Raw genomic sequence first — 17,979 nt, 5'->3', positions numbered from 1 at the left:
TCTCCAAAGATTCAAATGTTTTCCTGTCCTTCTTTCCATTTAGGTTGAGATAATGATGGAGTGAGAGTGTTTCTTTTGTTCGCTCTTCTCTAATTCTGAATATGACTGAACATAAGGATGATCCAGAAAGCTTTACTGTAATGGCCCTACACAGACCCATGTACCAGCCGTAAAAATGTATTTTAGTAAACTCCCCAAAAAAATTTCAGAAAAAGATTTTCCCTATGAGTGGTTAGATGAATGTTTAAATAGGAGGTGCTGATTTAATGATATAAATGGCAAGCAGTCAAGCCACTACCTCAGAGGTAAGTGCAATAGCTCACTGAAATACAAAGATATATTTAAAATCACAAAAAAAAAAAGCTGGGAAAAAAAATACAATAACCAATCAGGATACTCTTCACATGGCAGTGGAAATATATTTTCCTTAGCTTAATTTCAAAGAAACGATAATTTAAAAGAAAATAATAGATGAGTATATAGTCAATGAACAGCAAAGAAGTTGTTTTTCACATTTTTACATAACCCAGTGGATTCTAATTTTAAAAGAGGGAAAAACATCTCAAGGCTTCAAGAAGATACCATTTTTAAAAATAAATAAATATGAAATCACATGGGGATAACAGATTTTAGCATTTAACTTTTTAATTTTTGCCACCTAATGCCATTTTTTCACCCAAACACCTGCCCTCTCACATACACACTACCAATCATCCAAAAGGAGAAGTGTGCACCACAGATACAGATACTAAGATCAAGAAATAGTTTCAGGAGTTCCTCTAGCAAATTCTCATTTTAAAGATAGTCCAGAGTACGGAGAACATCAGTCGGTACACTCTTGAGTTTACTGGCTTGGTTCTCCATATACTTCTCAATTCTCAGAGTAGGACACACAATACTGAAGAAGAATATGAATGTTTCCTAACTTAAGTAAGAATCACAATGATTTAATCTCATACACAATATGAGTTTCTCACACACCAGCTTCTCTATTTAAATTTTAAACTTGGAAATGAGGAATTGCTATCTTGAATAACTTGGAAAATTTGTCTTGTATATAACAGACTTGATAATATTTGCTGAATTTGTGAATGAAAAGAAAATGTAACTAGAAAATGCTTCTTGGAGGCTTCTTGGAGGAAATATTTTACACTTTGCGTAAAGAGATTAACAGATTGATTTCACTTTTTTTATTTGAGTCTCAGTGTTCCAAATACATATATTTCCATATATGTAAATTCAACTTAGACTAAGTTCGAACAGGGCAACAAATGTATAATTTTCTTTGGCCAGTGTGCAAAGCATAATTAGATCTTTTAAAATCTATAAGTGGTAAATGATAACTTGTATGATTGAAGTAGCATTCTGAATTCCTTTAGAAGAATGTACTATTTAGAACAGAAAAACACCTGTATTTCCCACTGAATTTATATCTTTAATAAAATACTAATTATTCTAACGTAATGTTTGGTGGTAATGCATTTGTGGTAGGGTACAAAGTTGATCAGAAATGACGCTGCAGTAGAAGTTTATCTAAATGCTTTTACAAAAACTAAAAATGAAGCTAAGGGGAGAGAACTTGAAGTTTAACAGACGGGATAACTTTGCATATGGATTTATGCAATATATACTCAGTGGAAGGAAAAAATTCTTATAATAGTAATTCAGCCATTCCTTAGGACATTTAAAAGTATGGAGGAAGAACTTTTAGACTCAGTGATGACTGTAATTATGTAGGATATTGTCTTATGAAACATTAGCATAGTTCCTGTCTCATACAGTCAGCAGTCATCCAATGATTGTCCAAACAGGCTCAAACAGGCAACTTACTGATAATAGAGGTCCAGAAAAATCTATTCTAAATTGATAATTTGCTTTCTTAGTTTAACATCCCAGCACCGTCTCCAATATAATTGAGCAGTGACATATACTAAAGTAAGCAAATTGAAAGAAATGATTTTTCCCTTTAAATTTTAAACATTTATAAGAGACTCAAGTCCTACTCTGGAAAGCAGTTTTACATACTTAATTTTAAATTTAATTATTTTTTTCTAGAAGAAAAAGATATACTACTGAATGAAATGTGAAAATGTTTATCTGACAGTTCTCCTCAAGTTGTAAATATGTCTACTATATTTTATAATGTTAACTGTTATCTAGTCACAGTTCATCCTAATTGAAATCTAGTTGATCTTTCTTCTAACTCGCCTAAGCTCACAGTCTACTTGCCTCACTCCAAGATTTCAGGAATGGTTCCCTGCCCCTTCTCCTAACCAACAACCATGCCAGCTTGTCATTATCACATTAAAATTTCTCTTAAAACATCATTTCAGATACTTTTTTTTTTTGAAACCTCCAGTGGCTTGGAATGTCCTACCATAATAATTTCAACTTCCCAAATCCTGTTTGTTCCTCAAGAGACCTACCATATACATGATGGCAAGTCTGATTATCCTAGCTAACAGTGGCAGAGTCTGAGAGTCTGCAAGTCTTGAGGCCATCAGATCAAGCAGGAGTCCCTGATAATAGTGTATCTAGATGTTGGCTGGTTATCATGCACGTAAAAACTGGAGGTTATGGAATATATATTCTTATAAAGCTGACCATATTTAGAAAATTCTAACTACAACTGCTACCTTTTTCATTGTAATTCTAATAATCTTTGCAGCTATACAGAATTAATTTTTTTTTTTTTTAAATAAGATATTTGAAGAGAGCTATTAGATTTGTCACTAATCCTTTCTCCAGGCTAAAATAGTCTGTTCTGACAACCATTTTTCACACAGCCAGATAATGACTTCAGGACACAGGAATCTGCAACTTATCTTTGGACACTACATTTTTATAATTGTAACTATCATTTCATTGGCTATTATGAGGCAGCCACACCACAGAGCACTTACAACTGCCAATATCTAAAACCCTTAGAATGTATGCATTAGCTCTTACTAAGCTGTTCTTTTACCTCTTGTATGTCATCCCCACAACTATCCTTACACAATTTACGTATGTGACTTTTTTTAGTTTTTGTTTCTCTAATTGTACCATTTAATTTTATGCATGCTCTTTTCTAATAACTCAATTTTTATTGTATGACTTTAATATTTTTTCCAGTCAGTGAATTTTTTAGGTAAAATTTACATAGTGAATGTATAGATCTTAAGTGTACAATTTTTGATTTGATAAAATGTAACTGTGTACCTATCACAATCACGATATAGAATATTTCCAAGGCTCCTAACAGTTCTCTCATGCTACGTGTCAGTCAATCCCCATAGGCAATCGCCATTCTGGTTTCTGTCACCACACATTAGTTAGCCAGTCCTTGAACTCCACTTAAATGGAATCCTATATTATGTATTCTTCTGTATTTTCCTTTTTTCACTTAAGCATAATGTTTTTAAGATCTATCTACATTCTAGGTATCAGTAACAACAAGGTAAGTAGTACCCTGTTGCATGGATACTGTTGCATTGTATGATTATACTAAAACTTCATACATGCTCCTCTTGATGGTTATTTAGGTTGTTTTCAGTTTGGGGCGATTATGAATAAAGTGGTGATAGCTACATTGTACAGTCTATTTGTGCAGTTATTTTTCATTTCTCTTAGGAAGATGCCTAGAAGCGGAATTGGTGGGTCATAGGGTAGATTTACGTTTAGCTTTGTAAGAAGCTGTTTCCAAAGTGGATCCCCATTTTACAGCCTTATCAACGATGCAAGAGAATTCCAGTTGCTCCACATCCTTGCCAACATGTAATAGTACTGCCAGTCTTTAATTTTAGCTATTCTAGTAGGTGTGAACTACTATCTCATTATGGTTTTACTTGCATTCCCCTGATGACAAATAACGGTGCATACCTTTCATTTGTTGGCCATTTACGTATCTTCTTTTATGAAATGTTTGTTTATACATTTATTCACTTGTTCCAGTATATCTGTTTAGAAGACTTCCTTTCCCCATGGAAATGTCTTTGTGCCTTTGTCAAAAATCAACTACGTATGTGTGGGTCTATTTTTATATTTTCTATTCTGTTTCATGGGTTTATTTGTCTATCCTTATGCTAATACCATACTACCGTTATTCTAGTACCTTTAAAAGTCTTTAAATCAAGTAGTGTGAATACGCCAACTTTCCTCTTCTTAAGATTGTTTTGGATATTTAAAGTCCTTTACCTTTTCTAAAAAATTTTTAGAATCATCCTCCAATTTCTACAAAAAAATCCTGTTGGAGTTTTGATTGGGAATGTACTGACTCTATAGATCAATGCGAGAGAAGTGACTTTTTACCAATATTGAGACTTTCAACAGAAAAACATGGCATACCTTCCCCATTTACTTTGGTTTTCTTTATTTTCATTCACAGTAACTTTTAGTCTTCAGTGAAGAGGTCTTAAATGTTTTTTTTTGTTCAATTTATTCCTAATTGTGTATGTTTTGATGCAAATTAAAATTTTTAAAGTTTATATTCCATTTTTGCTGTATTTACAATTGTTATATTTTAAATATAACTGATTTTTGTATATTAATTCTGCATTATGAGGTCTCAATAAAGCAATAAACCAATATTAGGTTTATCTCCATAAATTTGGCTAAAGTAGTTTTTATTCCTCCATTTTCAAATGGCTAATAGAATGTTAAACATTGTTTTAAAATATCTTCCTGCAATGACTGGAGATTTCCCTGTAGGCTGACATCAAGACACACTGGTTGTAATTTTTCCAGCCATGCTGATTCCAAAAGCTTATCAGGAAAAACTGTCAAATGACTTGCCGAAATGACTCCTGATTTATCCAGTGTGTCATTTCTTGGACTGTCAAATCAAGTGTGTGTCTATGAAGAAAATAAGTTAGTGTTATAGTCACCTGTTTTTTTCATGAGTGTGCTGACTCTATGAATAGTTTTCTTCATTTTTTAAAAATATAAGAATCTTTTAAAAACTACCAATGTATGCTCCTTATAAATATTCAAACACAAAACTTTAAAGGAGAAAACTAAAGTTTTCCAAATTTCTACTTCCCACTCCTTGTCAAGATACATGTGTATATGAAAAACTGTAAATCATATATCCTCTTTAAAATAAAAATGAGAGGATAATGAAAGCATTTGTCTACCAAATTAATTAGCAAGATTAATTTAAACTATCCCGGAACAATATGTTATTTTTTGCATGGCAATGCTACATAGAACAACTGACATGTTGGGTATACATGATACTTACATTTTAATTCAAATGCAACTGCTCGAAATTTAGGGAGTGCACAAAGCTACCATGTGAGAATTCACAGGTCATATGGACAATATCTGTGTGTATGTGTATCCATCTGATCCATTTAAAAGGAGTGTGTGTCCATCTCATCCATTGTAATGGATGCATCTTATTAATTAGATATATCATAACTTAATCCATTAACTAATGTGTGTTTAGGTTGTTTTTCAGATTTTGTTTATATAAAACAATGCTTCAATAAACATCACTGTACATATTTCTTTCTTTGTATGATGTTTTTCTTAAGGTAAATTCTTAGAATTTCTAAGCAAATTATACATACATATATATGCATGCACTACACATACATACGTGTGTACAGCTGTGCCAATTTACACTTCTAGAAAGATAGGCTAGTTCGTTTCTTGGTACCTTTACCAAAAAGCAGGTATTATCATGCTTTTTAACATTTGCCAACTGGAATTTTTAAAAAATGACAACTTGATGCAATTTTTAATTTTTCATTCTTTGAGTATTGATGAGTTTTAATATCTTTTCATGTTTACTGGTGATTTTAGTTCTTTTGTGAATTTCAAGATTTTTGTCTTATACCAGGTTATCTACCTTTTTCTTAAAAGATTTTTAATGGAAATTGTTAGCTCTTTGTCTACCATTACGACATAGTGCTGAAGTAGGGGCTGCTGGATTTGAATTCTGAACCCCACCACTTCTTAGCTATGCGATCTAGGGCAATTTACTTACCCTCTTCTGTGCTAAATGGCTTCATCTATGAGATGAGAATAAAAATATCACTTACTTCTTGAGGTGCTAAGGATTAAACCAGATAATTTATGTAAAGTCCTCTGCCTGGCACATAGTATATACTTAATAAATGACAACTTATATTACTATGTATATACATAGTAACAAATGTATATGTGTGTGTATAGAAGCATATGTGTATATAACAAATATGTGTGAACATAAATGCATACATACAGATAATATATATAATTTATTATTTTAAAAGGCCCACAAACATTTTCATGATCCATTTGCTCAAAGAGCAACATCAAGCTTTGAGGTCTGTAGTCTTCCATTTTCTGAAAATCAAAGATACTATTTTCCTTATCCCCATTCTTCTAATATTTCTCTTATTCTCTAGAAATGCTAAACTGACCTGAACTTTCAATTACTTGAAGTTATGAGATGCATGAGATAATGTAACTATGAATTGGCTCTTACAGAATTCAGACAATGAAAATGCCTGAAAGATAAGATTCTGAAAGGTAGAGATCTTAATATAAAATTAAAATTCTCTTGAGTAGAATAAGCACAGACAAGCAGAACTGTACAAATGCCTTTGCCGCCATTATTAGATTTACATTTTCTCTTTCATCCACTTCCTTTAATGCTGCCTAGCACACTGCACTGACAATGTACACTTAATAACTCTTGCTCAATGATGAAACTGAGCACTACTACGGAGTCTATAACCTGACATATTACTGATATATGAAAAATTATTCTGCTCCAGATTATATATATCATATATATAACAATCAACTCTTTATGCTACTATATTTTTAGAAGGCACTATAATATTCACGTTATGAATTATATAAATGTCTTCCCTTCCCTTTATAACTTTAGTAACTATAATATAAAAGCATTTTGAATTAAAAATCAGAAAAGTACTTTACTTACATAAAAATAAAAATGGTTAAAATTCATTTATTAAATCTCTTTAAGGAATATATATATAAATTTGTATGCTTTTTAGATAGAAAAAAGTTAAAACCAATATTTAAGTGAAAAGTTGAAGGATTATTTTTCTTCAAATGTTTTAAAGATGTAAACATCCATGTGAGTTTGTAAATGGAGACCATTAATTTAGCTAAAATTTAACAAATGCAAATATTCTGAGCTCTTAATAATTTTGGATAATAAAACAAACAGTTTGGTGACTCAGAACTAACCAGAATAATCTTTCCTGACATGTACACAAATAGAGAGGTGATAACAATTTAAATATCCAACTGTCAGGTTATAAAAGCATAGCTATGGCTTTAATGGGATCTCTTCTTGAATCATGAAATTAATCAACTGGATTTAAAAAAAATTACTACATAATCAGAAACTATTGCTAACTTAAGCAATAAGTAATCGGTTACCTATATGATTTAAAAAATTTAGTTTTTGGAGATGAAAACTTTAAAGATAATACTAAAGTTGTTAATTGAAATTATTCGGGAAGATTAATAGTCAAACTATTTTAACTGCTCACTTTACATGAGGTCTCAAGTCAACTCTCAACAAACTAAAAATCACTATATGACTATGCAAGACTAAGTTCAGTTAGTGATCACAAAGTCAAAAATACATGAAGAGGAGAACTAAATACAGTTTATAAAAGTGAAATGAATACTGACAATAACTAAGCGTTTTTGGAATCTGAGAAAGAGTATTGCTGACATTGCAGTGCCATGTGCCATCTGCTCCTAAATGATGTTTATCTTTAAAAAGAAAAAAAGAGCTAGGTAAAAGGCCATATCACTCGATGTCACACTGATAGCAAAATACTAATTTTGTTTTAAAAAAATTATCCAGAGATAACAAACCATTATTACTTACATCAATGGCTTGTACTAGTTCAATTTCATAGCTGAGGAAATATGAGGATATCCTCACTGAGGCCTTGTCCTAGGGTCCACCATGGTGTAACAATAGTCAGTAGTAATGGCCTCTGAAGTACTGTGACCTGACTGTGCCCCTTAAGGGAGGAAAAGATCTCCTGCACTGCTTTTTCCCAAAGACACCCCTTACAGAGATGAACTGATAAGAAAGTAAGCCTGCATCCACCCCACCAGGAATGCTGTCACTGCTGTTGCCGGTCTTCAGTGTGCATTAAAGATTCCTGACTGTTGGGGAAAGTTGCAAGTCAAGGATGGTGGGAGAAAGAGAAGAGAGCCTTCCTCTTCATCATTCACAAGTAAATTGTGTTTCCCAGTAACAACTAGAGTTTAAATGGAGACAGATATGAGCAACTGTTCATGAAGACTGAAGCCTAGTGACCAAGTCTTATTTGCTGTAATAACCATTAAACACAGAGAAAATTTTCAGTAGCTGTGTCACAATTTTTCCTGTTCTCACAGAAACATAAGTAATTTGATAACCTTTAAAAGATACACCAAATAATTTAAGAATAATGTCAGTGCTAATAGTTATGTTCAATATATGCTAATAATTGAAGAAAATATTAATTTTGCTAAAATAATTTAAACTATCCCTGAGCAATATGTTACTTTTTACATGGCAATGCCAAATACAACTGCTGATGTACTGGGTATACATGACACTTACAATTTAATTCAAATGCAATTGCTCAAAATTTAGGTGTGTACAAATCTACCATATGGGAATTCCCAAAACAAGAAAATGAGTCCTAATATAATCATTTTAATTCAATGTAATTCGATTCAACAAATATGGATATCCACTGTACACTATTTATTAAAAAGTGAATAAGAATGGAAACTAGACATAATATGATTTACTTTCTTATTGAAAAAAATTTGAAAATAACAACTGCAAAACTGGAAGATAAACTGAAGAGTGGCTTGCACATTTAGTAAGACTGTATACTAATAAATAAAAATAATCAAAAGAAAGCTATGACTTGGAAGGTCAGCAATGGAAGAATTAGGAAAGATCACCAAGAGTAAAGATGTGTCATTAGAGACCAAGGCTAAGATCATTCACACCCTCGTTTCCCAATTACTATCTATGGATGTGAAAATTGGACAGTGAAGAAGGCTGATAGGAAAAAAGTTGATTCATATGACAGATGGCATTGGAGGAGAGCTCTGCAGATACTGTGAATGGCCAGAAAGATGAGCAAGTGGGTCCTAGAACAAATTAAGCCTGAAACATTGCTAGAGACAAAAATGACAAAACTGAAGCTGTCCTACTTCAGGCACATGAGAAGGCAGGATTCTTTGGAAAAGACAATAATGATGGAAAAATAGAAGCCAGCAGGAAAAGAGGAAGACCAAATATAAGAGAAGACCAAATATAAAAGAAGCCATAAACATGCATCTGTAGGAGCTGAGCAGGGCTGCTGAGGAGAGGACATCATGGACATCACTCATTCACAGGGTCACCAGGTGTCTGAGCAGTCTCAATAGCATGTAACACATACTAGTAAACTATCTGTCTTCATTCACTCCACAAACAAACAGAGTATCTTATCTATGCTGAGACTGTGCTAAACAGTGGGAGTGCAGACATGAAAAAGATAGCTCCTGTGCCAGGAAGACCCAGCACAGCAGAAGAGACCAGAAAGCAGATGATGATAGTACCTACATGCAAGGGTGATGCAAAGAACAGAAAACCACTGCAGAGGCACTAAAGATGAAGGAATACTAACCCAACTTGGATGCACATGGGGAGGTGAGCAGGGAAAGCTCCCCAGGAAGAAGCACCTAAGTATAAGGAAAGAGCGAGAGTGGAGCAGGTATGGGCTTTCAACAATGAAGTGGTTCTGACTGCCTGCTGCCTAGAGGCAGGCATGAGAGGTTGAGAGGAGGTGAGTGAGGGAAATAAAGGACAGTCATGAGCAAGTATAAGCATGAGCAATGTCTAAGAAGTTTAGGTTTTAGCTGAGGAAGAATGAGTCATCCTGACGGGTTTTAAGCAGGGGAATGACAGATCCAATTTATATTTTAGAAAGATGAGCTTCTCAAAGAGGCGGACATAGATATGAAACAGGCAAGTCTTGAGTGCTGGGACTATAAGGAGACACTTGAATGTCTTGGTAAGAAAAAATGAAAAATGATAGGGAACAGAATAGGAATGGAGACAAGGAAGTGGCACTTGTAACTAGATCTCTGATGGAACTAGAGGAGTACGAGGAATCCTGGTTGACATCTCCACCCTTCACATTGAGTTGAGGTACAGCAGCAGAAACAACTGATTTGGAGTTGGGGAGAAAGAGAAGATGATGAGTTTGCTTTTGGACTTGCTAAGCTGATGTGGCCTCAGGAATGTTCCAGCAGATGTTAGAGGCATCTGCTAGGAAGGTAGATAAAAAGATCTGAAGCTCAGTGTACAGAGATTAGGCTACAGAGAGAGATGCTGAAGGTGATGACTCAGAAGAAGTTTGAGATAGGACTACCAATGATAGAGACAGTCCTGAAAATACCAGGCTATAGTACAAGGCTATGAAAAAGAAGAAAAGTCCCAAAATACTGAAATTTCAAAAGTCATCTGGGCTCAAGAGTTTTGAAAAGAGGTAAGAGATCAAAAGTTCCAGAGGCTGTTAACTGATGATCTTGGGAAAAAGAATGATAATTTCTTGTTGAAAGTCATGTTTGTTCACTTAAAGTCATAAACTATGCTTATCACAGAAGGTCAATTTTATCAACAACCTTGTGATAATTAACCCACTAACTATGACCTTATCGATTTAGCTTTAATAAGCTCAACCAGTATAATAATGACCAGTGCAGGAACCACATGTAGGCATTCTCCCTTGAAATAATTATTTTACAAATAAAATATGAGGTAGCTTCATAGGTTAAATCTAAAGTACCATGTATATTCTTCATTGGCCATGTTACTTCTTCAGATTGGGTGACTGGTGTAGTGATATTTAAGTTGAGACCTGAATGTCAAAAGTCCTATGAAGATAAGGAAGAATTATTGTGTAAGCAAAGGAAAAAACAATTTTGAAGAGGCCCTGAGTTAGAAGGATTTGGAAGGTTTAGGCAACAAAAAAAACCCAATGTGCTGAAGCACAGCTGGATAGAGCCAATGGGAACAGTGGTGGATGGTGGTGGTGTGCCATGGCACCAGGCAGGGGCCAGCACTAAACTGCTTTGCAGATTTTACTGTAAGAATAACGAGAAGGTATTGCAAAGATTTTAAGCATGATACTACCAGGATCTGATTTAAACTTTAAGAGAATATATTTGAGATATAAACTATAATCCAGTTTGGAAACAGTAGAGTATTTGTATAGAAAGGTAATAAAGTTTAGGGGGGAAAAAAGATCAATGAGGACCACCTGTAGGCAAAAGACTTCATATGACTCTAATGACTGTGATTTCAGAAAATTAAATACCTGTGTTATATAAAATATTATTAATTTAATTATTCTGGTTTTTAGTTTAGACTTTTGGCATCATTATATTGTTACCACCTAATGTGAATACTATACAATAAAAACCAAAGGCATTAAAAAGTAAACAGTTTTATCATCATCTAATAAAAGCATTACGTGATAAAAACAAAAGGTGATTAATATACTTAGTTAAAAGAATGAAGATTAACTCAAATCTGATAACGATTCCCTGATGCATCTACACATATATCCAAAAACAATCTATAATCATTTCTATATAATAGGAACATGATCATTTCTATATAGGATTACTTCTATATAAAAATGTTAATAGGTAACTTGGTTTTATATATCGCACACTACTTCATACAAAAAAACAACTGTCTGCGCAACCAAAAAGTTTATTTAATTCAGCAAGCAATGGTTATTTTTAAATATATATATGATAAAAGTGATTTAAGTGACTGTCATTTGATATCACAAAGATAATACTGGAACTGTGTCAGTCATTCTCCTACAGTTCAATTTTCTTTGCTATATTACTATATTAATTTTATTCCTACACATTTTCCTTCTATTCTTCACCTTTTCAGCATCAATAATTACGTCTTACATAGGAATGACCAGATACTTTAAGTTAATTTTTTCATGACGGTCACAAAGTCATTGCATAAAACTGTCAAAAGTCTATTATATCAATGTAATTAAAAAAAAATCACGGGAAGCAAGTATGCATTACTAAAAATGATCAAATATTATAAAGTGTATTAATTATTCTCTGGAATTTAAAAATAATTAAGCAATTAAGTATTAATAATTAAAAAGTGTACTAAGTTACAAATTATCAAGAAATGGGTTTAAGCTAATAAAAAGTTAAAATCAAACCAATCCCTTAGTAAATACAAGAAAAATGTGAATAAAAAGAAAAGCATTTTAAGCATCTATTAATTGATAAAAGCATATCTATGTTTATTACACTAGATGTATTAGAGTAATTTTAGAGAACTTTGATAACTTGATACCATTTACCTGTTGGAGGCAGGCAGTCTTTCCAATCAAAATAGCCTGCATAAATTCCAGGTTCTAAGGAGCCAACGATGGGATCAGCTTTCATCTCAATGTAATTTTCAAAGAGTCTTTGGTCTAATTCTTTCAATGAGGCCATGCTAACCTATAAACATATAATAAAGAGTAATTATAAGTTGTCCATTTGAGGGTGAAGGAAAAAGTAACACAATGTAAATTTTAAAATACTTCAGTATATTTTAAAAGCACTTATCAACTTTCCTACATTAAAAAAAAAAAAAACATGATTTTTATTTCCTTTATTTTCAGGAAAAAGAACACTCTTTGCACGGCTATTTAATAGGATAAGAATTAATCCCTACGTATGGACTAGAGGTCATGTTCACAGAAAGTTTAGCCCAGATGAACTGTGAGTTCCTGCTGGTAATGGGAGCAGAAAAAAGGTGAGGAGGTTGGCATCGGTCCTACAAGTCTATGCCTGATCTCACTGGCATCTAAGAGGACAAGAAGTTATAGACAGGATGGATAGAGTACTAAGTTTGAGAAGTAAAGAGTCTGTGGGTCCAGGTTCCTCTGCAGTGGACTGGTGACCTATCTGCTTCTACAACACTGACCCATGGGACACAAGCTTCTCTCCAACATCAGACTTGAGTTTCAAGAAGCTAATGTTGAAAAATAAATATACATCTAGAGAGTTTAGCAGCTATAAACAGGAATATCTGTCAAACAGTGAAATTAAGTTGTGGAAGAGAAAAGCAACAAAACTTGAATTTAGAAAAATAATGAAAACCTATAAGAAGACTTAGGTACTAAAGCAAGACTTCATGAAGATAAAACACATGATTTCCAAAGCTAACAACTGAGTAAATTAATTGAAGAAACTACTGGTCACTACAAAGACTAAAATTAAGTGCAATTAAGTACTTCAAAGCACAAAGTAAAAATGTAAAGAGGTAGAAATTATGAAATAAGAGACTAAGGAGACAGATCTAGAAGCTATAATATGCAAAAAAAAAAATCGAGAAGAGAAATATGAGTAGTTAGAGAACAGGTAATAATTAAACAAGCAACAGAAAAAAATTTAACTGGTTCTAAAGACTGAGTTTGCAATTTGAATAGGCTTGCTGCGTTCCAGGTTAGACTAAAGAAATGTTGTACACATTTAGGTAAATACTATTAAAGTACTCATTTTGTAAATAATAAAAAGAGAGAATCTTTTAAGGTTCCAGATAAAAAAAATAATTTATCAAAAACATAGATCTCTCCCTTTGAAACAACAATAAGTTGAACACCTAAAACTCAACAAAAAACACCCAACCTGCACATCAGCGCATCTGAGCGTGGTATCTGCACATAAGAGTTACCACAGGTCAGAACCCTGACTGTCGGGCAGTGGACTGGGAGAAATAAAGAAACTGCCTTCTGCAGCCGCCTGAGCTCACTGCAGGAGGAGGGGGAGGGGTGAAGGAGTGGCGAGTTCCCTGAACAGCCCTGCCTGGGAAAACTGCAGGGTCCAGTCATCAGGGCAGAAAGCAGAGAAGCAGGACGTGACCGCAGAGGAACAACAGTTGATTTTTGCCGGCCATGGTTACAAAACCAAGGCTGAGACGCAGCCCCCAACTCCTAACACAGAGGGCTCCTCCTCCCATACCCTCAGAGACAGATCACCGCGGAGCCCAGGAGAATCTGAACAAATGCTGCTGAGACTGTCGCTGAACAAATGCTGCTGAGACTGTCACTGACAGGGACTGAAACTGAGGGTAGCGAGCGTGATTAAATATCTACAAGAAAATTTAAAAAGTGTTATTAAGATTTTATATAAAGCAGGGATCCAAGAAGCTGAGACGCCACCTATAGGAAACCAAAAGAAAAACTCCTTCTTTGCAACAGGCTAAATAGAGACCTTTATATAATAAGTCTTTCTGGAAAAACAGTAGAATACACTTTCTTTAATGCCCAGGCAGAGAAATAGAACATTAAACACCATGAACAACCAAGGTGACAAAGCATCGCAGAAAGAAAAGAAAAATCTCCAGAAAATAAGCTTACAGACACAGAAATATGTGACTTCAAAGACAGAGAATTCAGGATGGTACTTCTGAAAAAAACTCAGTGAATTCGAACACAAGTCATATAATCAATATCAGGAATTGAAAAAAACACCTAGATGAGCAGAGCAAAGAAACTGAAACATTCAAAATGAACAAAATAGAGATAGCCTCAACAAATATAAGAGGGCTGAAATAATACTAACCATATTCGCTGATCATAATGCTTTGAAACTAGAGATCAACTGCAGAAAGAAAGCAGGAAGAACCACAAATACATGGAGATTAAATAGCATGCTACTGAAGAATAACTGGGTCAGAGAAGAAATAAAGAGAGAAATCAAGAGATACATAGAAATGAATGACAATGATAGTACACATATCAAAAATATTGGAACATGGCAAAAGTGGTCATAAGAGGAAAGTTCATATCATTATAGGCGTATCTCCAAAAACAAGAATGAGCCCAAATAAATAACCTAAAAAACCAGAAAAGGAAGAACAAATGAAGCCTATAGTCAGCAGAAGGAAAGAAATATCAAAATTAAGAGTAGAATTAAATGAAATTGAAAACAAACAAACAAACAAACAAAAAGAAATGCAACAAAAAAGCTGGTTCTTTGAGAAGGTTAATAAAATTGACAAACCCCTAGCTAGACTCATTTAAAAAAAAAAAAAAAAAAAGGACACAAATCAACAAAATCAAGGATGAAAGAGGGGAAATTATGACTGACATCACAGAAATACAAAGGATCATACAAGAATACAATGAAAAGGTATATCACACCAAATTTAATAACCTAGAAGAAATGGACCACTAGTTAGAAAAATACAACCTTCCTAGACTGAATCAAGAAGAACTGGAAAATCTAAATAAACCAATCAGCAGTATGGAAATTGAAACAATCATCAAAAATCTACCAAAAAGTAAAAGTCCAGGACCAGATGGCTTCACCAGTGAATTCTACCAAACATTCAAAGAAGACGTAATACCTATTCTCCTCAAACTCTTGCAAATAATCGAAGAGGAGGCAATACTCTCCAACCCATTTTATGAGGCCAGTATCACTCTGATACCAACACCTGGTAAAGATAACACAAAGAAAGAAAACTACAGACCAATATCTCTCATGAACACAGATGCAAAAATCCTAAATAAGATACTAGTGAACCGAATACAGCAACATATTAAAAAGATTATACAACATGATCAAGTTGGCTTCATCCCAGGGGCACAGGGATAGTTGGTTCATCATACACAAATTAATTAATGCGATATACCACATAAACAAATTAAAGAATAAGAATGATATGATCATATCAATAGATGCAGAAAAAGCCTTCAACAAGATACGGCACCCATTTATTAACAAAATCAGTATAGAAGGAAAATACCTTAACATAATAAAGGCCGTCTATGACAAGCCAACATTATACTTAATGGTGAAAAACTAAAAACCTTCCCTTTAAGATCAGGAACAAGCCAAGGCTGTCCACTATCGCCACTGTTATTCAACGTAATATTGGAGGTCCTAGTGACTGCAATTAGATATGAGAAAGATATAAAATGCATCCAAATAGGATACGAAGAAGTCGAACTGTCACTATTTGTGGATGACATGATTCTCTATATAGAAAACCTTAAAGACTCCACAAAAACACTACTAGAAACAATAAGCAAATACAGTAAAGTTTCTGGACACGAAAATCAATGTTCAAATATCCACAGCTTTCCTATACTCTAATAATGAAGTGTCAGAAAAAGAAGTGGAAAAAATAATTCCTTTTGCAATTGCAACAAAAAGAATGAAATGCCTAAGAATAAATTTATAGAAACAAGTGAAGGACCTATATAATGAAAACTATAAGACCCTATTAACAGAAATCGAAGAAGACACAAAGAAATGGAAAGATATTCTGTATTCCTGGATTTGAAGAATTCACATAGTTAAAAAGACCATGTTACTTAAAGCATTATACAGATTTAATGCAATCCCCATCAAAATCCTATAGGCATTTTTGAAAGAAATAGAAAACTCATCAGATTTGTATGGAAGCACAAAAGACGTCGAATTGCCAAAGCCATTCTGAGAAAAAAGAACGAGCTAGAGGCATCACTCTGCCCAACTTCAAATTACACTTCAAAGCAGCAGTAATCAAAACGGCATGGTATTGTTAGCAAAACAGACACATGGACCAGTGGAACAGAATTGAGAGTCCAGAAGTAAACTTATATTTATATGGGTAAATACTTTTCGACAAAGAAGCCAAAAACATATAAAGGAGAAAGGAAAACCTCTTCAATAAATTGTGCTGGGAAAACTGGAAAGCCAGCTGCAAAAGAATGAAACTAGACTGTTGTGTATCACCACACACCAAAATTAACTCAAAATGAATTAAGGACTTACATAAGACCTGACGCAATAAAACGCATAAAAGAAAACATAGGAACTAAACTTAAGGACCTTAGATTTAAGAGGATTTTATGAATTTGACCTCAAAAGCAAGGGAAATAAAAGTTAAAATAAATGAATGGGACTACATCAAACTAAAACGTTTCTGCTCAGCAAAATAATTCATCAACAAGGTAAAGAGAGAACCATCTGAATGGGAAAATATATTTGCAAGCAACACCTCCGATAAAGGTCTAAATCCAAAATATACCAAGAACTCATACAACTCAATAACAACAACAACAAAAAAACAAATGATCCAATCAAAACATGGGCAGAGGAACTGAACAGACATTGCTCTCTAAAGGACATACAAATGGCCAACAACTATATGAAAAGGTGTTCAACATCACTAGGTATTAGGAAAATGCAAATCAAAATCATAATGAAATACCATCTCACACCTGTAAGAATAGCTATAATCAACAGGACAAGTGATAACAAATGTTGGAGAAGATGTGGAGAAAAAGGAACCCTCATACACCGCTGTTGAGACTGCAAATTGGTACAGCCACCGTGGAAAATAGTATGGAGCTTCCTCAAAAACTAAGAATTGATCTACCATATGATCCAGCAATCCCTCTTGGGAATTTATCCCAAAGACTTGAAAACCCATATCCAAAAAGATATTTGCACACCAATGTTCATAGCAGCATTATTCACAGTGGCCAGGACATGGAAGCAAGCAAAGTGTCCTATGACAGATGTTTGGCTAAAGAAGCTGTGGTACATATATACAATGGAATATCACTCAGCCATAAGAAGAGATGAAATACTGCCATTTGCAACAATATGGATGGACCTCGAGATAATCATGCTAAGCGAAATAAGCCATAATATCACTTATATGTGGGATACAAATCTAAAAGCAACAAATGAGCAGAAGAAACAGAGACTCATGGACATAGACTATAGACTAGTGGTTACCAGAGGACTATAGACTAGTTGTTACTAGTGAGGTGGGGGAGGAGCGGGGAGGTAGATGGGGTAAAGGGGGTAAAATATATTGTAGCTGAAGGAAACTGGACTTTGGGTGCTAAACACACAATAGAATATACAGATGTCAAATGATAATGTACACCTGAAAATTATATAATTGTATTAACCAATGTTACCCCA

General features: G+C 33.9%; 1 protein-coding gene across 4 annotated transcripts in view; it reads right to left on the bottom strand.

Moving 5' to 3' along the window:
• Window positions 1-17,979, bottom strand: part of EXOC2 (exocyst complex component 2) — a 205,444-nt gene that overhangs the window by 32,658 nt on the left and 154,807 nt on the right. For all 4 annotated transcript variants that reach the window (XM_039869477.1, XM_039869476.1, XM_039869478.1 and 1 more), the window contains one exon: window positions 12,363-12,504. In XM_039869477.1, the coding sequence (XP_039725411.1) occupies window positions 12,363-12,504 (142 nt within the window). The remainder of the gene's footprint in view (window positions 1-12,362; window positions 12,505-17,979) is intronic.

The sequence above is a fragment of the Pteropus medius genome, unplaced genomic scaffold (genome assembly GCF_902729225.1).
Source record: "Pteropus medius unplaced genomic scaffold, Ma_sr-lr_union100, whole genome shotgun sequence".
Classification (NCBI taxonomy): Eukaryota; Metazoa; Chordata; class Mammalia; order Chiroptera; family Pteropodidae; genus Pteropus; species Pteropus medius.
Note: the sequence above shows the minus strand (reverse complement) of the source record. Positions and strands in the feature narration are given on the sequence as shown.